General features: G+C 34.5%; 9 protein-coding genes across 9 annotated transcripts; 4 read left to right on the top strand and 5 right to left on the bottom strand.

The window, feature by feature from the left end:
• Positions 1-81: 81 nt before the first annotated feature.
• On the bottom strand, positions 82-1,536 carry OLE1 (stearoyl-CoA 9-desaturase; the record flags this gene model as incomplete). Its single annotated transcript, XM_001643589.1, has 1 exon — positions 82-1,536. One exon carries the CDS (start codon positions 1,534-1,536, stop codon positions 82-84), a length of 1,455 nt encoding a protein of 484 aa, XP_001643639.1.
• A 1,522-nt stretch (positions 1,537-3,058) lies between these two features.
• Positions 3,059-4,111, top strand: Kpol_478p16 (HAD family hydrolase; the record flags this gene model as incomplete). Its single annotated transcript, XM_001643588.1, has 1 exon — positions 3,059-4,111. One exon carries the CDS (start codon positions 3,059-3,061, stop codon positions 4,109-4,111), a length of 1,053 nt encoding a protein of 350 aa, XP_001643638.1.
• Positions 4,112-4,179: 68 nt separating this feature from the next.
• On the bottom strand, positions 4,180-5,643 carry Kpol_478p15 (uncharacterized protein; the record flags this gene model as incomplete). Its single annotated transcript, XM_001643587.1, has 1 exon — positions 4,180-5,643. The coding sequence occupies one exon, from the start codon at positions 5,641-5,643 to the stop codon at positions 4,180-4,182; it is 1,464 nt and encodes a 487-aa protein (XP_001643637.1).
• Positions 5,644-7,195: 1,552 nt separating this feature from the next.
• Positions 7,196-9,721, top strand: PUF3 (mRNA-binding protein PUF3; the record flags this gene model as incomplete). The annotated part of the gene is made up of 1 exon (XM_001643586.1): positions 7,196-9,721. The coding sequence occupies one exon, from the start codon at positions 7,196-7,198 to the stop codon at positions 9,719-9,721; it is 2,526 nt and encodes an 841-aa protein (XP_001643636.1).
• Positions 9,722-10,168: 447 nt separating this feature from the next.
• On the bottom strand, positions 10,169-10,489 carry EMC6 (Emc6p; the record flags this gene model as incomplete). Its single annotated transcript, XM_001643585.1, has 1 exon — positions 10,169-10,489. One exon carries the CDS (start codon positions 10,487-10,489, stop codon positions 10,169-10,171), a length of 321 nt encoding a protein of 106 aa, XP_001643635.1.
• A 361-nt stretch (positions 10,490-10,850) lies between these two features.
• On the top strand, positions 10,851-12,038 carry HGH1 (Hgh1p; the record flags this gene model as incomplete). Its single annotated transcript, XM_001643584.1, has 1 exon — positions 10,851-12,038. The coding sequence occupies one exon, from the start codon at positions 10,851-10,853 to the stop codon at positions 12,036-12,038; it is 1,188 nt and encodes a 395-aa protein (XP_001643634.1).
• Positions 12,039-12,163: 125 nt separating this feature from the next.
• TFG1 (transcription factor IIF subunit TFG1) lies at positions 12,164-14,338 on the bottom strand (the record flags this gene model as incomplete). The annotated part of the gene is made up of 1 exon (XM_001643583.1): positions 12,164-14,338. The coding sequence occupies one exon, from the start codon at positions 14,336-14,338 to the stop codon at positions 12,164-12,166; it is 2,175 nt and encodes a 724-aa protein (XP_001643633.1).
• A 969-nt stretch (positions 14,339-15,307) lies between these two features.
• On the top strand, positions 15,308-16,510 carry TYS1 (tyrosine--tRNA ligase TYS1; the record flags this gene model as incomplete). Its single annotated transcript, XM_001643582.1, has 1 exon — positions 15,308-16,510. The coding sequence occupies one exon, from the start codon at positions 15,308-15,310 to the stop codon at positions 16,508-16,510; it is 1,203 nt and encodes a 400-aa protein (XP_001643632.1).
• Positions 16,511-16,725: 215 nt separating this feature from the next.
• On the bottom strand, positions 16,726-22,326 carry UBR2 (putative ubiquitin-protein ligase UBR2; the record flags this gene model as incomplete). The annotated part of the gene is made up of 1 exon (XM_001643581.1): positions 16,726-22,326. The coding sequence occupies one exon, from the start codon at positions 22,324-22,326 to the stop codon at positions 16,726-16,728; it is 5,601 nt and encodes a 1,866-aa protein (XP_001643631.1).
• Positions 22,327-23,406: the final 1,080 nt, after the last annotated feature.

Genomic DNA, 23,406 nt, shown 5'->3' with positions numbered 1-23,406 from the left:
GAGACTCACGATGGAGACAGATAAAATATTTATAAAGACATAATAATAATAGTTAGTTAGTTAACTTGATTTAACTCCAAATCACAATGATTTTTTTTCATCGTAGTAATGTTCACCTCTTTTTGCAGCTAATTTTAAAGCGGATTCTTTACCATCGTCCAAGAGAGCAACTCTAAAGTCAGCCAAGACGTTTTGAGCAGCGTTTGAGTGACGGTAAACACCACCATTGAAAGCGCTGGTGGCGTCTTTACCCAAAGCTGATTTGATTAAAGTTTTACCACCTGGGTGATCATTGATATAGTTCTTAACGTTATGCACAACACCGGAGATGACGACTAATTCTGGATCACTCTTTAAATTTTCCAAGAATTGATCCTTTGACCAGACTGGTAGATCAGTTAGACGAGGGCCCCAGTTCAATTTAGCACTCTTGGCGTCGATTTTCTTTTGTTGTTGTTGGATTAAAGCCTGTTCGATTGCATTTTGTGAGAATTTTTTCAAATCGAATGCCATGCCAAATATGTAGTTTGCGTAGATGAACATCTTAGTAGGGTCGTATTGATACCATTTGATTGCGTTTCTATAATCCGAAGGGAATTCGTGGTGGAAGTTATGGTAACCTTCACCGAAGGTGACGATAGCGGTCATCCAGTTGTCTCTTGGGGTTCTTTTGTCGTCAAAAGGTTGAGCACCGATATAGTGAGCCATTGAGTTAATACAGAAAGTGGCTTGTTGGATGGCGAATACTCTTAGGATACCTGCGTATAGGAAACCTCCTAGGTAGTCGTTGAAGAAGTAGCCGGTGACTAGAGAAGGGATGACGAAAGCTGTGATGATCATAATTGTGACATAGTGTCTGTGTTGGAATCTGACGATCCAGTCATCGTTCAAATCTTGGATGTCAGCTCTGGCCTTGTATTTTGGGTTTGGTTTGACCAACATCCAACCCATGTGAGAGTACCATAGCCCTTGTCTTGCGTCGTAAGGGTCTCTTGGCGTGTCTGTGTATCTGTGGTGAATTCTGTGAGAGTGGCCCCACCATTTGATTGAACCTTGGACAGAAGCGGAACCGAATATACCAAAGAACAATCTTAGTGGCCATCTTGCGGAGTAGGCTCTGTGAGACCACAATCTGTGGTAACCGGCAGTAACACAGACACCACCCAAAACGTAGTAAGCGGCAGCGAAGAGTAGAGTGTTTCTATGTAATGGGACCAAACCTGAGAAGGCGGTGATCCAACCTAGAGTAGGTATGAATACGACTAGGACCATGTTTAGCCAGTTGATGTGATTATGCCAGTTGTTGAAGGTCCAAGGTTGTTCGGAGATATGTTTTTGGGATTGGGATTGGGATTGGGGTTGTGAATGGGAAGAGGAAGAAGAGGAGGAGGTAGGTTTATTGAAGTCTACCATTTCTTTACTTCCCATTAGAGAGCCGAAACCGTTTACGACTCTTTCATTTTTTTTATTCAAACCTTGAGCGAGCACGTTAGCTTGCGAGACGTCTAGAGACTCTACTTGAGTTAGAGTCGACATTATTGCGATATGGGGGGGGGAGTATATGCTAGAGTGATTTAATTTAGTTATTCAGTTGATAATTAAATAAGTAAGTAATAAGTGTGAAGGGGAAGGGAGAGTGGGATAGAAGAGATTTAGAATTGGGATGTTGAGTGAACCAGTCATCCTTTATATATGTGATGACTTTTGTAGAATGTGCAAAGAGTCGATCGAGAGAGAGAGAGAGAGAGAGAGATTGGTGTCTCAAGATATTGCAGATGAGATAGCAAGAGCGATTGCAAGTGAGTGTTTAATACAGGATATAGCAGTAAGGTGTAGTGTGCGGTAGGCTTTAAACAGTTTGGTTTGGTTTGGTTTAGTGTGTTTAAAGAAATCCACCGAGCGGAAATCCAACAAATCAGCGAGAGCGAGAGCGAGCGAAAGCGAAAGCGAGCGAATGTAGATTGTAGATGCGAGACGAGACGAGACGAGACGGGACAAGCCGCCCAACCAAACCAAACCAACTCAACTCAACTCAACTGCGACTGATACTCACACAGATACTCATACTCATACTCATACTCAAACCAGAAACAGGAAAAGGCCCAAACCCAAACCCAAACCCAAACCCAAAAACCGAAATCAAAAGCAAAAGCAAAATCAGCAAACCAAAAACCAAAAACGTAATCCCCAACAAGAACAAGAACAAGAACAAAATAGACGCAGGCAGTAACGTGACCGGAAACAAACAATGGGCAGTGTTGCCTTTGCTGTTATCATTTGACAAGAGAGAGAGACACAAAACAAAAAGAATTGACAGAACTTTTAGAGACACAAAAACTAAAACACAAGAGAATGGAATCTACACACTGCATCCACATCCATTTTTTGTGCATTTATCGCGCAATCAACACTCGCTCCGTTCCCAACACAATTATTGTTGAACCTGTTATCCCCGTGGGTGTTGCGAACCATATCACATAACACATAACACACAACACAGAGAGACAGAGAGATAGAGACAAAGACAAAGACCTCTACACCACGGCCGTCCCTTATCAGCGCAAGGCATTTATGATTTAAACCCAAAAAACAAAACATTTTTGGATTTGTATATCCCTATCCCATCCCATCCCATTCCTTACTAGACCCGTCCCCCCTTCCCCCCCCCGTCCAGCCAGAATCTCTCAACTGCTCTCCGGCCCAGGTTTCCACCTTCCTCTTCGTCTTCTCATCCCATCCCATCCCAACCCAACGGATATAAAACAAATTGGGTTTCATCTCAACAGAAGCGAAAAAGGGACGGTCGTATCGTATCGTATCGTATCATATTGAACTGATTTGAACTGATTGCATTTCACTTCACTTCGCTTCACTTCACTTCATCTGATTCCACTTCTGTTCTGTTCCTGTTGTTGCATTGATTTCAAGTCAATTCGTATGTTTCTGTCACATCCACTGCAACTCTCAGTCCAACCCAGCAATTGTTGGTTGAAACATACACAAGCTCATTCACACTCACACTCACACTCACACTCACATACACAACCTCTCTCGGGAAATGGGCCTCTTTGACATCCTATTCCTCTGCTGTGGTGCCCAATCTTCCGCCAACTCTCACCAGAACAATCGCAATACCAATACCAATACCAATCACTCCAACAACAATCACCTTTCCAATAACGGCAACTCGCTGGATGTTGAACAGAAATTAGAGATCAACACTTCTAAACTAATTACACACCCGGTAGTTCCACCCGTTGTCTCTGACACCTTCTCACCAACAGTCTCATCCTCTTCCTCTTCCTCTTCCTCTTCCTCTTCCTCTTCCTCAAACTCATGCCAACTCCATGGTACTCTCCCAATCAACCAAGTCTTGGCACCGGAACAGGAAACTATTCTTACTCAAGAAACAAACACAACTACAAACACAATCACAGATTCCAAAAATGAAGAACTGCAAGATCACCAAAGTACAGCCGATAGTGTCCAGGACAACTTCTCAACCATTTCATACTCTTCTCTACAAAAAAATCAATTCCACGCTCCTGGTTGCAACACCCTCCTACCACCAATCCAACAATCTCTACAGAATAGAAAATGTCTCGTGCTGGACTTGGACGAAACTCTAGTCCACTCATCGTTTAAATACGTCTCAACCGCAGATTTCGTCTTGCCTGTAGACATCGACGACCAATTCCAAAACGTCTACGTCATTAAAAGACCAGGTGTAGACGCTTTCCTACAATACACAAGTAAACTCTTCGAAGTAGTCATCTTCACTGCCTCGGTAGAAAAATACGGTAACCCTTTACTAGATATCCTAGACTCTACAAACGATTTGGTTCATCACCGTTTGTTCAGAGACGCTTGCTATAACTACAATGGCAACTACATCAAAAACTTAGCCCAGTTGGGTAGACCGTTAAGCGATATCATCATCTTGGATAATTCACCAACTTCATATCTATTCCACCCAAACCATGCTATCCCAATCTCTTCTTGGTTCTCAGATGCTCACGATAACGAATTGTTAAGTATTTTACCATTGCTCACAGATCTAGCAAATTCAAAAGTTATAGACGTTTCAAAAATTTTAGATGTCTCTATATAATTACATTTAGACCGCTCATACATATACACATATACACATCCACGTAACACATACACATATATACATACTTATTGACCTATCTCTTCCAATATCTCTTTGCCGATACGTTCAATCACATCATGCGCCCATAACACATCCAAATGGGAATACTCATCGATATACCATATCTTGTACTTGGAATGATCCTCGTGCTCAATGAAATGATTGATCAATTGCTTACCGTCGACTAACCTATCTTGGCGTGGTACAAACAACAATATCCTAGGTCCTTTCTCTTCTATCCATCGTCTATCTTGAGGAAATATCTTATGATACCCATGTTTAAAACTCAATTGTTTACTGCTCAACCACCATTTCATTAAATTAACTGATATATTAACTGGTGAAAATAAAAAATGTCTATCACGCAATTTTTTATCCCACAGATAATCATTCCAATCAAACATATAGTTAAACATAATGTATGATAAATATGAAAATATTCTCCATCCAACTAATATATCACGCATTGTGATCATAAATGGCATGAACGATCTATTACCAAATATCATAGGATGATCGATACCTTTTGCCATCAATTTCACAAATATCTTTTCATGCAATAATGGACCAGGGTATACCGCTGGGGCTAATGCTACAAATGTCTCTAGTTTATCATTTAACGAAAACTCATCATTTTCATATAGTTTCTTTCCATTTACCAATCCCATAAACCCTTGGGTGGTACCTTGCGAGTGTGCTATTAAAGTAATCTTGGGATATCCTGTCCGTTCTATAACTTGTTCGACCAATAGTTTTAGATCATATTTAACCATATCATTTATATCCCAATTCCACTTAGATCTTCCACTTTTATTTGACTCGGTGCTCCATTTGGGGTTAAATCCACATCTATTATTACCTAACCAGACGTCATAACCTGATTCATTGAAAAAATATGCTAAACTTTTACGTCCAGAAGAAGCAAAAGACCCACAGCTCTGTAGCAGTCCATGCAATAACAATAAAGGTTTCCTTTTAACACTTAGATTTTCATTTCTATTCTTCATATGCCATAATTCGATGACGAATCCATCTTCAGTGGTCAATTCAAAATTCTCAATTTCAATATCGTATTGGTTATAGTAATAGTTCAAATCGGGCACTAGATTTGTATCTTCTAGGTCCAAGACGTCATGGAATGGGTTTTCAATATTTTCCGATCTCTGTTTTCTTAATTTTTCATCATTAGGGTTTGTGATGGTATGATCGAATTCGATATTGTTTAAAGTATCCAATTCCAAATCTATTTCTTGGTCGACCTCATTTTGCAAAGGAGTAGTGGAGACAGTTCTCTTGTGTTTTTGGAATTTTTCATTTGGTTGAGACTTAATTTTAGTGTCAGTACTTTTTGTTTCTCTTGAAGCCTGATCATTCCCGAATAGGTTAACTATGAAGATGTGCCATAAGGAGCAGATGAACAAGGACATCAGTGAGAAGAAGAGGATTATGCCAGAACTGACTTTATAGATGAGATCGAGTATTGCTTCCATTACGAGTATGTTTTGTTTTGTTCTTTTAGATTTTAGTATATATATTTTTTCACACACAGACAAAAAAATACAAGCAAAAGGGTTAGGTTCTAGTATACCTTATGCTATATAGCGAGCATGTACTTTGATTAATGGGGTTGTTGTTAGTTGGGACCCTTTTTCCAGTTCCACCAAACAGTATTGAGATATAAAGGTGGTGACCAGATGCAAATGGGTAGTTGTCTCACAGGGGAACGATTGTGTGATTTTATAAGTTACGTGGATCAGTAGTCTGTAAACTTCGACTTCGACTTCAACGTCTAAACTTCAACTTCAACTTAGAGTTGGTCCTGAATCTCACCTGAACTAAACTGTAACTGTAACTGTAATGCTTAGTATCGGATATTTTCTTATATAGTTCGAAGATGTGTCAAAATTTCGGTCATTTCTTGTTTTTCACCTCTGGGAGCGGAGCTGAGCCGAGGGCAGTGGGTTAGACCAAAAAAAGGAAAACGATAAAAAACACACACACACACAAATATTACGTCATCACATCACGTGCCACACATCAGGGTAACAACAAACACGCGTCACCACCCACGAACACCGTACCACATGACCCAGAGAAAGAAAAAAAAAGTAAAAAAAAGTAAAAAGCAAAAAAATTTAACCAAAAAAATTGAAAAACCAAAAAAAACCGAACGAATACACACACGCACACGCACAAGCACTCACAACATCTCTCGTTTTCCTATTTAAACATTTAAATTAACCATTCATACCTATAGTAATAATAATATACAATATAATATAATATAATATAATATATAATATATAATATAATATATTATATACTACCAATATTGTTTGACTTAAAGCTTAATTTTAATTTGCATTTGAACAGTTGGAGGATTGTTCGTTACTGGGTAGCTATTTCTTTTATCTTTCTTTGCACATATATATATATATTTACTTCTTTATATACACTTGTATATGTGTATGTCTATGTGCGAGTAACTGCATCTTCATCTTCTTCATATCTAATTTCAAAAGTTATTCTTAATTTTGATTTTACTGCTGCTTTACATCCAACTCTGTTTATAACATCTGTCTGAACAAAGTATTGTTAATTTGTTTTACAGTTACATCTACATCTACATTTACCTTTACATTTTGATTTTTACGTTGATTTTTTACTTTGATTTTTTTTTTCCCCCACTAAGAAGTAACTTTTCGTCTTTGGTTGGTCCATTAAATTAAAAACAAAACTAAGTTTAACAAGATAAAACAACACAGAACAGAATCAGCCTACTCTTTTTTAAAGAATTGCTCTCTGCTCTCTGTCCTCCTCCCTGTCTCTGTCTCTGGATTGATTCCTTCTCCAGAAATCAAAAACTATAGTTATACCGATTATATTTGTGCAACAAGCAACAACAGAACTGTGCCTGTCTCTCTTGTCTGCGTTTGGAAATAAAACTAAAAACAAAGAAAGCAAGCTAAGCAAGACAGATATAACAAATAGGAAGTTCTTCTGTTTTTTTGCCAGTGATCCATCGAGTCTGTTTGTGGCAATATGTCAGTTACTGATCCTTGGGCATACTCAGATTTTGCTCCTCCTTCAAGAGGAAATAGTCCCATTCTGCAAAATGATAATGGTGTCAATAACAACAAAATTGATTCCGAACTGGCATCAATTGTTTCGTCGTTAAGCGCATTGTCAAACCCTGGCTTTGGAAACACTAACAACGCTAACAACAACAATAACAATAACAATAACAACAACAGTTTGGGCTCTTCTTCTCATCAAATTGGTTCTTTCAGAAGATCAAGTGTGACCACCACAACCAGTGGTGGTAGCATCGCTAACGATGATCAAAATGCTAACCCAAACATGTTGGATGCAAACGATTTATCCTTTTTACAAAAAAGTCTACTAAATTCAGCAAATAATAGAAAGTCCCCAATGTCAGTAGGCACCGCTCCAATCATGAGTGGGAACAATGCAAGAATGAATATCTTGGGTCATTATTCAGCAAGTATCAATGGTCCTTTGTTATTTTCAAATTCAAACAATCAACAATCTGCTGCAAATGAAGGTTTCTTCGAAAAATTCGGTAAATCTTTGATCGAAGGTACTAAGGAACTAGAAAATAGTAACCTTTCAGCAAGCAATTCAAGTACAAACATTCAAGATTTTGCAAATAAAAATTCAATGACTTTGAGCGTACCTACTACAACTACGGCTTTTAGAAGAGCTTCAATCAATTCCTCAGTTACAGATGTAACTGCAAATACCTGCTCTTCTTCAACTTCCTCAAATTCAAACGATAGAAACACAGATATCCTTTCCGAACCGAATGATGAATTTAATAACAGAAGAAATATTTGGAATTTATCGAACATCTCAAACATGCCCATTTTTAAACCAGGTTTTAACAACAGTAATAATAGTAATAACAATAATAACAATAATCAAACCCATATGTTCCCATACCCTCAAAATAATATGAATGTAGGAAACCCTATGATGGTGCCTGGTCAAATACCCCCACCTCCAAACAATCCATATTATTATATGGAAGGTAATTACCCTCCATATATGCCAAATAATATTCCAATGTATTTTGACCCAAATATGAATACAGTTAATGAAATGGAGAGACATGATTCCAATAAGAATAAAAGAAATCCATATAAAAAGAAAAATAATGGTAATAGTAATAATAATAACAATAACAACCATAATGTAAATAATTCATCATCCAATAAGGGTAAACATCAAATTAATCCATATTTGGATAATAAAAATTCTCAAAGTAATTTGAACGTTAAATCTCAAAAGAAACAATCATTATCTCCTCCTACATTACCAAACTCCTCCCAACAATCATATGTCCATCAAGAAAAGATTGGCTCTGTGAATTCAAAAAACTCCAATAATAACAATAGCAATAATAATAACAATTCTAAATTGTCAAACCAACAATTCCATAGGTCTCCATTATTAGAAGAATTTAGAAACAATTCAAACAACAAGAAATACACTTTAAAGGATATTTTTGGTTATGTGTTAGAATTTTGCAAGGACCAACATGGTTCTCGTTTTATTCAACAGGAATTGGCTGTAGTAACTCCTTCTGAAAGAGAAGTTATATTTAATGAAATCAGAGATCACATATTGGAATTATCTGATGATGTTTTTGGTAACTATGTAATTCAAAAGTTTTTTGAATACGGTTCAGAAACTCAAAAGAATATATTAGTAGATCAATTTAGAAATCGTATGCAAAAGTTGTCTATGCAAATGTATGCATGTCGTGTTATTCAAAGAGCTTTAGAGTTCATTGAATTACAGCAAAGAATTGATTTAGTGTTGGAATTAGCTGATTGTGTTTTACCAATGATCAAAGATCAAAATGGTAATCATGTAATACAGAAGGCAATAGAAAGAATCCCTATAGATAAGCTACCATTTATTTTAGATTCATTAAAGGGCCAAATATATCACTTATCTACACATGCTTACGGATGTCGTGTTATACAAAGATTATTGGAATTTGGTTCAAAAGATGATCAAACCCGGATCTTAGAGGAATTGCATGATTTTATCCCATATTTAATTCAAGATCAATATGGTAATTACGTTATACAACACATTTTACAACAGAAAGATGAAGATTTAATGAAAGAAAATATGTCACCAAGTATTGCAAAGGCTAAACAAGAAATTGTTGATATTGTTTCAGAGAATGTAGTTGAATTTTCCAAACATAAATTTGCATCTAACGTCGTTGAAAAAACTATTCTTCATGGTAATGAAAAACAAAGAAATGCAGTTACTTCTAAAATAATTCCTCGTGATTTAGAACATGCGGCTAATTTAGAGGATAATGCACCAATGATTCTAATGATGCGTGATCAATTCGCCAACTATGTCGTTCAAAAATTGGTCAGTGTCACTGGCGGTGATGAAAAGAAGTTGATCGTTGTAGCAATTAGAGCATATTTGGAAAAATTGAACTCATCAAATTCGTTGGGTAATAGACATCTAGCAAGCGTTGAAAAACTAGCCAACTTGGTCGAAAACGTTGAAGTATAAACACCTTTTCAAGGAAGCAAAGAAGGAAAGACAAAAATAGGATTTTTTAAAATTAGTCCTTGTATTATCGTTCGCTTTTTTTCTTTGGTTTTATCGTTTTCCTCCCTCCTATTAATGAAGTTTGCTCATTACTCTCCCCTCATACCGAATGCGTTGTTGTTTCATATCTTTTTATCTTCTTTGTTAAACATCATTTCATCCTCTCCTCTTGATAAATATGTTTGCTGAAATCACTCTGAAAATTATAATAACTATTACCCCATTACTGTATATATTTAAATAAACATAATCTTATGTACATACAAAAATTATACATATTCTCGCCTGCTTTTGATAATAGTAGGCTGTGATTTATTATAATATAATGTTATAACCCATAATTTATGACGTTTCATATTGGTTTCGTTGCAATGATTATTTCTATAGTAAGTCCCAGCCTATCAAAAGTTAACCTACAAAAGCATAAGAAAATGTCCAAGCCATTACAAAACCTGCTAGTTCCCTGAATAACGAATCAAAATATATCTCCTGGATTGGATTGACATAATACTTAGATGGTTTAAATTTACAAATATATGCAATGAAAATAGTCGATACTACAAAATAGCAACAGAAAAACATTAAAAAGCCATAAATTGATTCCAACTGAAGTATGCCTGCACCAATCCCAAATACTAAAGATGTACTATCTAATAAATATAATAATGTCTTCTTATTCGAACTTACATTCTCAAAAGAGTGTATCCCAACCATATCTTCATGATCCATCCTGTAGGTATTAATAATTATATACTATATGTATCTTACGCCTGATTTCTCTTCTTATAAATATATATCAATGAATAAGTCAATCAATTGCTCAATCGTTGGCATCTTGGATGATACTGACCACTTATCGATTGATTCAGTTCCTACTTTAATATTCATCTCTTTTTGATTAAATTTCATCAAAATTTCAGTTCGAAGTTAATTTTTTGACGACAACATATCAGTGAAAAATTTATAAGATATTTTAAATATAAGAGCATCTCATCTCATCTCATCGCTACTTTTGTAAATGTTGTATTTATGATATGGGAGTTGTACATCGCTAGAACTTGGGGAATATAGCATTTCATTACATTACATTATGCCTACTCAATTAGAGGAATTGGTTTCATTTTTACACTCACCTCAACCAGCAGTTAGACAAATTGCGTTAGACAATTTAGTTGGTTTTAGTACTGGTCCAACAGCAAATATTTTTAAATATGACAATTATAGGGCCATTAAGGATCTAAAGGAGCTATCTAGGGAAAATTCCAAGGTTTTGGTTCAACAATCCGTTACTATCTTGGCTAATTTATGTGATGATGTTGAAATGAGAAAGCTAATCGCTGATGATAAAGAATATGTTGAATATTTAACATGGAAAATTTGTGATTTAGAAAATACCAATGCTGATATTATGTGTATTCTATTGAGTAATATTGCCAAGGAAAATATTGTTACCTGTGTCTTCGACTTCACAAGAACTGATAGTGATGGTGACAAGAAACTACCACCTTTAGACAAAAATGTTTTTAAAAGTAATAAAGTTATGGATTGTTTAATGGACTGTTTTGTTAAAGGTTATGATAGAAAGTTGAATAAATTTGCTAACTACGATTATTTGTCTTACTTTTTCGCAGATATCTCAAGATTCAAAACTGGTAGAGAATATTTTACTGAAACTCAAGAGTATGATAACGTCGTTCCAATTTCAAAACTACTAGTATTCACTGAAAAATATGATTCAAAGACTAGAAGAGAAGGTGTTGCATCAACTATAAAAAACTCTTTGTTTGATGCTTCTACCCATGAAAGAATTCTAAACGATGAAGATATTAATTTGTTACCTTATATTTTGTTGCCAATTGCAAGTGCAAAGGATTCCGAAATTGATGAAGAAGATATGTTCAACCTACCAGATGAATTGCAATTACTTCCTGAAGATAAAGTTAGAGATCCTGTTCCAGCTATCGTTTGTGTTCATTTGGAAAGTATCTTATTGTTATGTACCAGCAATGCTGGTAGAGAATATATGAGAAACAAGTCAGTTTATCCTTTAGTTAGAGAATTGCATAAGAATGTCGAAAACGAAGATATTGGCGAATTATGTTACAGAATTGTTAACATGATGATGAGAGGTGAGCCAAATGCAGGTCCAGTTGAAGAATTACCAATCAAAAATGGTGAAGATCCTGAAGAAGAAGAAAGTGAAATGCAAAATAAACAAATAGAGGAAGATGACGATGAAGATAGCGATGAAGAAGATGCCATTATAGAAGTTGTTTAAGAACAAAAACTTATAGAAAGAAAAAAATGGACGATAATTATTTGTTCAATAATTAATAGTAATAATATATATATATACGTATCTACATAATATGTACCATAAAAACGAAATCATAGTCTTGAAGCCTATTTCTTTAATTCCATATGTTCATTGTCAACCTTTCTACAAAGTTTCTTGACAATTGCAAACATAAGTTTTTTGTTTTCTGGTCCAGGGTATCTTTTTCTGATGGATTTACCAAAATCCTTAACGTTAACTTTATCATTACCAATAGCGTCAATGACATCTTGCTCAGTAATCAATGGAACTGACTCTGATTCTTCTGTCTTTATCTTTTTGGTTTCTGGAGTTGTTTCATCAGATTCAATAGTTTGATCTTGTTCCATTTCTTCACGCTTACGTTTGGAAACTTCTGGATTCCATTCGCCAGGAGCAAAATTTTCCAATACTTTCTTGTCCGCTTTTAATATTATGATGCAATCTTTGATACTCTTAACCATGACTTGTGGTTCTCTATAACTTGTCTTCGCAGAACTTTTCATTTGCTTTTTAGGAGATGATTTCCTGGATGTTGGAAGTTCATCTGATGATTCTTTCTTTACTGGTGACTTTTCATTTTCCTTATTCTCTAGATCAGATTCTGATAAGTATGGATTAATTTCACCTTCATCTGAAGAATACAGTGCGGCCAATTCAGTTTTTTGTAATGCCTTTTTGATTCTTTCACCTTCCTCATCAATTTTCTTTTCTCCAAATAAATCGTTATCGTTTTCGGTATCATCAGGAAGCTGCTCATCATCACGTAGACCCATTGCATTTGCCTGTAACATTTCTTTCTTAATCCTTTGTTCAGACTCTTTGTTTTCTTGTTCGTTACCGTCTATGATTGGGGCTTCTTCGTCATCTGCAAATTCTTCATCATAATCAAGTTCTACTTCAGAGTTATCATCATGCTCACTTTCACTTCCTTCGATATTTCTACGTTGATCGGCTACTGCTTTTAGTCTTCTTCTAGTTCTATCATATCTTGTTGTTGTCGTACCGATATTATCTAAATGTTTCATTAACCAACGAGGAACTTCACCACTTTTTTTATCCATACGTTTTTCAGCTTCTTCGATGGTCAGCGTAGCATATTTATTTCTGGCGGTGAATTTATAAACTTTATCAGCTGGAATCATGGTAAAACTACCATCATCTTCTACTGCCAACATAACGTATGAGTCGGAATTACCAGCTTCATAGGAACCTACCCAAGTATTATAACCATCAAAATCTTCCATCACCCATGGATAAAATTCTTCGAATCTTAACTTTTTGGCATTTTCATCTAGAACTTTAATTTGACGAGTCTTTCTTCTTGAGTTACCTCTTTTAGCACGACCACCACCATCTGGGGCAACATCGGCTAATGGATCCATTGTACCTGCTTCAAATACTTCTTCTTCAGCTGGGGCTTCTTTACCGTCATATTTAACTAAACCAACTTTGGAAGGGTCTTCCGCTGGACCTGCATCTTCTAATTTTGTAACTACAATGTTAGGATTATTTTCTGCGCCTGGTTCTGTACTTTGATTAGGAACATTATTTCCATCTGGTTCTTTCTTGACTACGTTGTCAGCACTTGGAGTAGAAGTTCCTGTGGATGATGAACCTGCGTCGATTGAAGATGGGGTCATGGCAGGTGGTTTTTCCGGTCCATTTACCTTAGAATCCAATGGATTGGTAGGGGGAAGTCCATTAGCCACTGGAGTGGGGACATTTTGAGATTTTGGATGAATATTATTAGGCATATTACCAGTATTTGGACCCCCGTTAATCTGAGCCTTTTTATATTCTGCAATTTCTTTTTGTCTTTCAACAATTTCAGCTCTTGTCAATTGAAATTGTAGGTTTCTGGTGTCCTTACGATGCAATCTGATTGGTAAATGGAAATCATTAGAAGGGTTAATTTTTTTTTTACTTTGAAACTTTAAAAGATGAGTTCTCATGTTTTCTAAATTTTCTCTTGATATGGCTCTCAAAGGGAATTCATTATACACCTCGCCTCTTTCATCTTCTAATTTCATTCTTCCTGCTACTTCAACACCAGTTTGTTGTAGCAATTGTGCATTTCTTTCGTCTTCGAAACCTGGATCATCCTTCTTCAACATTCCTTTACCACCGTTTCTAGCCCCCATTCTTGCCCTCAAGAAATTTCTTCTATTTCTATCCGGTTTGATGAATGGAGAAGCATCGACTGATCCAGTACCACCACCTCCACTAGGGGTGGCACTTCTACTAAACGTACTTCTACGCATTAGGAACAGATATGGTTACAGGATATTTCACTTACTACTAATCTAAAAAACTTGGCTTAGTAACAAACAAATATGCAAAATAAGGTCTAACGTTACTTCGATGACCAAATCTTGAACACTTTGTGGTATGTAACTGCTCTATTATAGATTATATTCACAATATAAGTCTTGAAGCGATATAAAATTTGATAGGAAAGACCTGAAGTTTATTTGATTAAAAGAAGCCTTATTCTCTTTTTATTTTATTTTTTTGATATCTTCTTTTCTATCTTCTGAAAGGATACTAGTTTCTCAAACTTTTAAACTTTCAACAAGCAGTACGCAACACGATATATTAAATGTCTTGCTCCCCCTTTCGTGGTCCTCGTAGCCATTCGTATTGTAACTTTAGATAAAGTGTATCGTTAAAGGTAGCTTTGTCTGTTTTTAACTTGTTGAAGTATCAAATTTCAAATTTCAAAAAAAAATTTTCCGTCAAAAATTGGGACATTTTAGGACAAATAGGGACAAATATGTCGTTTTGCATGATTGTATCACGTGGATTATGTTCACGTGATGCAGTTGGAACGTACAATTATCGATCTAATGGTTCAGTTTGAGTTACTTTCGATTAAACCAAAATCGTATTAACAATTATCACCATACAAGATCACCATTCCACTTCTCAGAATAACCTCCAGACTCCTGTTCAACTGTCTACTGCCTGTAACACCATTTTGTTCAGATATTTTCCTTCCAAATCAACCAACCAAATTTCGAAAATTAGGACAAAAAAAAGCAAAAATCAGCGATGAAGTTCGAAATTTGTCATTTTAAATAAGAACTCAACTATATCACATAGTTTATTAAAAAGATCAGTAATATAAAATCGAGTTTAAAAGTAGTATTTGTTGTTATATATTTTGGTTATTGTTAGGATATATCGAATCTGGTGAGTACAAATTTACCTCTGGTTGTTTTTATTACGAGATGTCTACAGTCGTTGATCCTCAAGAGGCTTATGAGTTGATTACCAAGAACTTACAAGAAGTTTTGAATCCACAAATTATTAAGAATGTTTTAGAAGTTGAAAAAAGACCATTGAAGTTATACTGGGGTACCGCTCCAACTGGTAGACCACACTGTGGTTATTTTGTTCCTATGACTAAGTTGGCTCACTTTTTAAAAGCTGGTTGTGAAGTTACTGTATTGTTGGCAGATCTACATGCTTTCTTGGATAATATGAAGGCTCCATTGGAAGTGGTTAACTACAGGGCTAAATACTATGAATATACTGTCAAGGCTATTTTGAGAAGTATCAATGTTCCAATTGACAAGTTGAAGTTTGTTGTTGGTTCTTCTTACCAATTATCAGCTGAATACACTATGGATATCTTTAGAATGTCGAATATCGTTTCTCAAAATGATGCTAAGAGAGCAGGTGCTGATGTTGTTAAACAAGTTGCTAACCCATTGTTGAGTGGGTTGATTTATCCATTAATGCAAGCTTTGGATGAACAATATTTGGATGTCGATGTTCAATTTGGTGGTGTCGATCAAAGAAAGATCTTTGTCTTAGCTGAAGAAAACTTGCAAGGTTTGGGTTACAAGAAGAGAGCACATTTGATGAACCCAATGGTTCCAGGTTTAACTCAAGGTGGTAAAATGTCAGCTTCTGATCCAAACTCTAAGATCGATTTGTTAGAAGAACCAAATCAAGTTAAAAAGAAGATTAACAGTGCTTACTGTAGTCCAGGTGATGTCGAAGATAACGGTCTATTGTCTTTCACTCAATACGTTTTGGCTCCAATCCAAGAATTAAAGTCTGGTATTAACGGTAAGTTCGAATTCTTCATTAACAGACCAGAAAAATTCGGTGGCCCAATCACTTACACTTCTTTTGAAGAATTAAGAGAAGATTTCAAAAATGAAAAATTATCTCCTCCTGATTTGAAAATTGGTATCACCGATGCTATCAATGGATTATTGGCTCCAATCAGAGAAGAATATGCTGCTAGCCCAGAGTTCCAAGAAGCTCAAGCTAAAGGTTACCCAGTTGTTACACAAGAAAAAACTAAAAAGGTTAAGAAACCAAAAAACAAAGGTAGTAGATATCCAGGTGCGGCTAAACAAGCTTCTTCAGATGCCGCTGTTGAAGAAACTGCAGAAAAATTGAAAGAAACTGCTTTATAAGTTGAAAGTTTTCGTAATAAAGCTTAGCCAGTTGTATATTAATTGTCTAACCATTTTATTTCTCCCATATTATAATTTTTAGTTTAATTTGACATCTATATAGAAAAAAATGAAGATTGTAAATGCTATGCATGTTAGTTGTATATAATAGGAATTAAACAAATACATATTTCCGTTATGAAACAAAAGAGGAGCCTGTAAAGTTATCACTAGGCTCAAATAGTTTCCCAACCACCTAGATCTGAATTTCCATCAGTTAATCGGAACACAATATGAGGCACTGAATTACCTAGTATTATCTCATTGACCAAATGTCTATATCTATTTGTATTAAGATAAACCGGTGCATTGTATTTTAAATCTTCATCTGGTTCACCATGCCTATTTAAATATGGAGCAGGATAAAATGATCCTCTATTGCCATACGATAAATAAATAGTATTGCTTTTGACCAAAATGAATGCTCCAAATGATGATATCACTTTACATTGATTTCTAGAATGGTTCGTACATTCTCCTTGAAGATATCTATGCAACGAAGACAGCTTCTGAACGTGAACTTTCGTACCACAAAATATACAGTACGCCACATCCTCTTTTAAAGCCTTATGTGCCAGTTGTTCCTCATCATTGACAAAGAACTCAGAAAGGCAGTTTGGTAGTTTTATAAGGCTTGGTGGTAAAAATGAATCAAGACATTGGATATTAGACAATCTTTTTATCATATTTGGTTCATTCTCTTCTCTACCATATCTAATCGGTGAAAATTCATTTTGACTCAATTCAATCACCATGGATAAATCTCTTTCATAGTAATTTTTCAAAATGTCATAAAAATTTGGTAAATGGAAAGAACTTAACAAATGATCAAGATCTCTGGAAGAAATGCCTCCTGTTTCCCAAGCCTTATCAATAGCAAAGTGAGCGAATGAAACAATTGAGAGTTTGGCCAAAAATAGTTGTATTTGTTTCAATATAATGTAGTGAATATGAAACTTTAATGAATTGTATCTTTCAATTTCTACAGTCGATAATTTGGGAATAAACAATGAAATATACTCTTTGAATATCTCTAAACATAAGTAACCTTCATTATTCAAATTTCGGTTTTTATCTTGCGTGATTTCAAGGTCCCATGGTTTCAAATGTAAGTAATTATCATAGAAATTGACCTTTACTAAATCTCTTGATAAAACTAGCAGGCATTGATGTAACTTCCTTTTGACTAATTGAAAAATTTGGTCGCAGTAACTAGATCTACCTTCTACTAATAATATTGTTCTGCCATAAATTTGACTCCCAACGTATAATAAATCAATGTCAATTGAGTGCTGAATGAAATTTTGCCAAGTGAATACTTCCACAGAATTTGATAAATGATCATATTTGTTGTCTATCAATGAATATTTTAATCCAGTTAACAATCTAATAGTCAGCAACTTCTGGTTACTGATTTTCTCTAAAAACTTATTTTGGCAAATTTCTCCGTCTCTTAATGTCATCTCGATATTTGAAGAAGTGCTCGTCAACAGTTTATCAACTATGTCTATCAATTTTTTATTAACTGAGGACACCTTCAATAAGTCTTTAAAAATGCAGGCAGACCTCATCCCTGTTGCTGCCGCCATAGGCTTCCATATGTTTTTAGAATGCTTTCTTGATAAAACGTTGCTGGAAAGAAATTTCGAAAAATCCTTGTTGTTACAATCGCTAAATTTTGGTAGAAAGGAGTTGCATAAACCATTGCATAATGGACAACACATTAGTCCAAACCCAAATGAAACAGGTATATTTTTCGTTGTCTGATTGTGAGCTGCACTTATCGATTTCATGTGATTGCTTAGGCACGTAATGTGGGCACCATGACCGCATGCGCGAAGAACTTCTTCCTGTTTTGTCATTTCCATCCCTTCATTAACATTTCTCAACTCGTTTAGCTTAGCTTTATCGTGTCCTAAAAATAGTCTGCAAACAGCGGAAGGGTTCCCAAAATTGATACCATGGTCACATATATTTACCTCCAGGTAAGAAAAGTATACAAAAATATCATCATCCTTATTCATCTTACAAAACACGCAAGAATCTTCTGGAAACTGCCATCCAGAATTCAAATCATATAGATTGTCATCAGACATTTTAGATTGTAAATCTGGTTTTTCTGGAGATGAGATGCTGTTATTTTCAATGAATTTCATCTGCTGTTTGGCTAGTTTTCTTAAGAGTTTCTCCTTTCTTAATTTCGCAAGCTGCTTTTTCTTTTCAAATTCCTCATCTTTTGTTGCTTTGGTGTTATCTGAGGAAAATAAAATATTCACATTAAAGGAAGGAGTCTGTTCTTTAAGATAATCCAAAACATTTATATGGGGGGTATTTTCCATAAGAAACCTAAAAATTTCCCTGATTTTACCATGGACACTTACAAAATTGTCATTTAGTAGGCAAGAGTACAAATTTGACCCAATGCTATGATAGTGACAATATTCAGGATGTATAACATCATATTCGCGCCAAAAAATTTTCATGAACCCACCGATATTGTTAACAACGCAAGTATGAATCAAATGTACAACCATAGGCAACAAATTATCATGTTCCATTTTGATAATATGATCCAGGGTATTTTTTAAGAAAATACCAAATGTATCCGTTGATGTGATGGCATACAATTGAGTATATGGAGTATCCTTCAATAAATGGCTAATTTTCTTTACCGGGATAAAAGTAGAATCATAACTTATATTTAACTCCTTCTCAGTATAATTCCTAATACACTTTTCGGCTTCATACCTCTTGCTTGATGATAAGCCAATATAATAAGGATCGATATCCTTAATAAATTCGGGTTTTAAGCTATAAAGACCAAAATCTGTCAATCCTGAAGGTGGTGAAAAATCTGAGTACATGTCTAAATATAGATCAAACGATACATGTTTTGTGATGTACTCTGGTATAGAGGCCATAATTTGAGTATAAGTGCAACTTTGAAAACATAGAGCATGGATAATTTCAGTTTTCATTGATCTTTCAAAGCCATCTATTGATGATGACATAATCAGTGATCGTACATCAGTTAATAGTTGAATTAACAATAAGATACACTGACCTACTATCGACACAGTGGTCTCTTTATCAGGGTAGTCGCCCATTGGTACACCATTAGCCCAATTTTTTAAACCCCATCTTCCTAAAAATGAAACCATAAAATCATTAGGATCAGCCATTGACATACTAAATTGAACATTATGAACATCACTGAAGAATGTGAATTCTCGCATATTATATTTAGTATACATTCTTAATTGATGTAAAATGGGTGCACCGTTCCTCACCCAAAACCCGACATTAATTTGACCTATCAAAACTAACGTTGAAAGTGCAGATTCAGATATCAATAGACATTTCTGTTTATCACTAAATATCTCATTAAAGTCGACCGAATTTTTTAAATTATCACTTAATGGACTATATCTACCACATTTACTCCATTGAACCACGAATTTAAAGAAGTAAGACATTGGGTTGAAAAAATTTTGAATATCTGCACCAACTTTGAAACTGACTACATCAGCAGAATGATTGCAGATGTTTTCTTTGATAAAGGCTAAGCCAGAATTCTCTAGATTTTTACCTGTTGCTGGTATGGAGGGAGAAGTAAGAGGTTTTCTAGATTGACTCAAAAGTTCTAATTCCTTTACTAGACCTATATTCGCTAATTTCATTGAAAGTTTTTTTCGCTTTTCTCCATCAGTTATCATTGATAATGTTCTAATATAACTGTCAGTCATAATTAAAATTGAAGGAAAATAAAAGTAAAAACAGGAAAAATCAAAATTCTCAAATTCCACATGTTCTGAGGTCTCTCTTTTTAGAGGCAAGATATTATTAAATTGTGAAATGCATTCTATTATCATGTTTACTATGGTATCATTTTCTAAAAGCTCTTCAGAGATTGTATTTGTTGACATTAAAACGCATAAGTCCTTAAAACAAATGATGGTTTTTCTATTTTTGATAGTTTCAGGTGGTAATCTAATATGTCTGGAGAGAACAATGGGGAAATAATCCAACAGATCCTCTGAAGTGAAAGACATTAAAGTAAATGCAAAACGTATTATTCTTTCAATAAATTGTGATCTGATTGCCATATTTGAAACTTTGGGGTCTTGGAACGTATATTGTGCTAGGATACTCATTAGTGAAACTTTAAAGCCTGAAGAATCAGATGCTACGGTACTGTATAGCACTGCTAGATAGATATCTAGATACTGAGCTGCTAAAAAGTTTTTTGTCTTGTCTACTATGGTGAACATAGTACAAATACATTTTAAAAGGCGGTTTCTACCTAAGGCCGATAGTATTTCTGCTGTATTAATTATTAGATATTGAAATCTTGATCCATGTAAGCCTTTAAAACGGTTAGCGGCAGATGACGAGGATGTGTCCGCTAGCTTTCGGTCATAATTTAACATGATTCTATGTAGCTGTGGGTTACTTTCATCTGAAAATGACCATGGTTTAAACCACGGGAAAGTTTCCTTCTCTTCATATGAAACAAGGAACCCACCTAATAGATTAATTGATTGTAAATATGGACCCATGTTGCCCTTAGTAGATTGATTTGAAACCAAATTTGAATTCCATGAATCAAGCATCGATATTCTTAAAGAATTTTTGATTGAAAGTGGAGTATTATTTTTCAAGCAAATATTAAATAGCCAATGGATTAGATCTTCTACCAAGTCCTGTTTAAAAATATCGTTCATTTTTCTTAAATGGGAGGTGACACCTTCACTCTCAAATTCTTTATGGATTCTTTTCAATTTTAAAAAGTCTTTGCTATGGACAATTGTCACCGATCTTGCACCTTGTTCCAGTTCTTTAGTGATGCTTATTGCGTATTCTATTGGTTTTTTAATAATTTTTGAAATTTTTTCCATTAAATCGATATAATTTATATTAGTATCTTCCTCGTCTATCTGTAGAGTCCATACTTCATCGTGTGGCATTTCATACCCAATTTCCTTGTTTTGTACAGTACTATAGGTACCCTTACTATCGTCAATAATAGTTTTTGAAGTATTTCTAAAAATATTTGAATCTCTATCAACATGTGATTCTTTATTTTTTTGAGCTGAGTTTTCCAAAGTTTCAGCTAGTGGCGTAACGTGTCTTAAGTTTTTAAAATATACTGATATATCAATAATATGATCAAGTACTTGATTAAAATTTTTGAATGCATCTTCATTAAAGTCGTCATTATCATTAGTATTACCGTTAAAAAAAAAATTAGTATTGTTATCATCATCATCATTATTAGGAATATTATTATTTTGTTCATTTTTACAATTAAATGCGAATTCTGGTTTCTTAAATACATTTGGATTACCACAATGGCAAACTTTGCCCTCCGGCCTTATAACAGATTTTGAAATATAAGTATGACCAACATGTTTATCCTCGTCGAAACACAATTCACAAATTTCATATAAAGGATTGATAGTACAAGTCAGACAGTAATAAACAGTCTGAGTTGGATAACATTGTCTATTACAACAACTTCCAATATGTAAATTTTCACTTGAATTATCTAAATTTTTCCAATTCCCCATGGTCAACGCATTTGAATAAGTACCATTATACCAATTAACAGAAGTCAATACATTTATCAAATAACTCCAATTAGGTTTAGAATACAAACAAGTATTTAAAACTTTCCAAACATAAAAACTCACTGCCTCATTATACTCGCAATCCAAAAGTTTCGGAAGATGCACTAAAAAATCACGTAAATTATCAATCAATCTTGGATCTTCCATGATAAAACCCAATATCTCTCTCTTTGCACAACTAAATCTACCAAAATCAAAAACTTCTTTATCTTTTTAAACTTCACTTCAAAATAATAAATATTACTGGGGAAGAACAACCGGAACTAGAGATAAACCAAAACCAAAATCAAAGTAAAAAGGTCAATGTCTTAGTGTTAAACAGTTCTAACCCCTCGCAGACACCTCAAACTGGAATATTCAGTCCCTATAACCTACATTTAACAATAAATTTTATGTGTAATGTGTATATATATTTATACAAACTAAATTAAAGGTATGGTTTCCCAATTTCTAAATTTTTTTGATATCAAATTTTGAGCCATCGCCATTAAAGAAATATATAAAAAATAAATGAATGATCTGAGGTATAAAATTAAAGGAATTGATGGGTAAATATAGAACAGAAGATATGTTTGATAGCATTTAATGTCATTTTAAATTGAATTTTGGGATGTTATTTTTTGTTTGAAGTGAAGAAACGATAAAATTTGGTTTAAGAGATGTTTAATTAGCAAGAAGTCTTGTTTGTTTAAACAGGAAGTTTAATAGACAAATTGGGATTATGCTGAAAAGTTTTAGTTTAAAGGTTTTGGTTTAATGGCTGATTTAATGATAAATGTTGTTAGATTGGGTACATTTTGATGTATATTTAATGGAAAGGTTTAAATTAAAAGGTTGGTTTTTTCTTTGATGTTTTTGTCGTTGGTTTTTTTTATGGTTTCGGTTTCTCAGCTTGAAAAATTACTAATCAATTAATGGGGGGGGTGTCTCTGACTGAGAGAGAGAGGGAAAAAAACGTAATTGGAATTATTCTGAGTTGAGGTTTCAACTAGTTTAGTTCATTGAAAGTTGATTTTATTTGTGGATTTTAGTTTAAATTTGGAGGGGGCGTAGATGGATGATGATGATTATGATGATGATTCTGATGATTCTGATTAAATAGAATCATTCAATGAATAAAAACTGTTGATCTGATTTATGGATAGATAGATAGATAGATAGATTGAAAATCAAAAACATAGCTTGATTTAAGGTTTAGGACTAGTTCATTTTCGATATTTATATATA

Source organism: Vanderwaltozyma polyspora, genomic scaffold (genome assembly GCF_000150035.1).
Source record: "Vanderwaltozyma polyspora DSM 70294 KpolScaffold478 genomic scaffold, whole genome shotgun sequence".
NCBI lineage: Eukaryota > Fungi > Ascomycota > Saccharomycetes > Saccharomycetales > Saccharomycetaceae > Vanderwaltozyma > Vanderwaltozyma polyspora.
The sequence above is the reverse complement of the archived record's forward strand: the minus strand, read 5'-3'. Positions and strand labels throughout refer to the sequence as shown.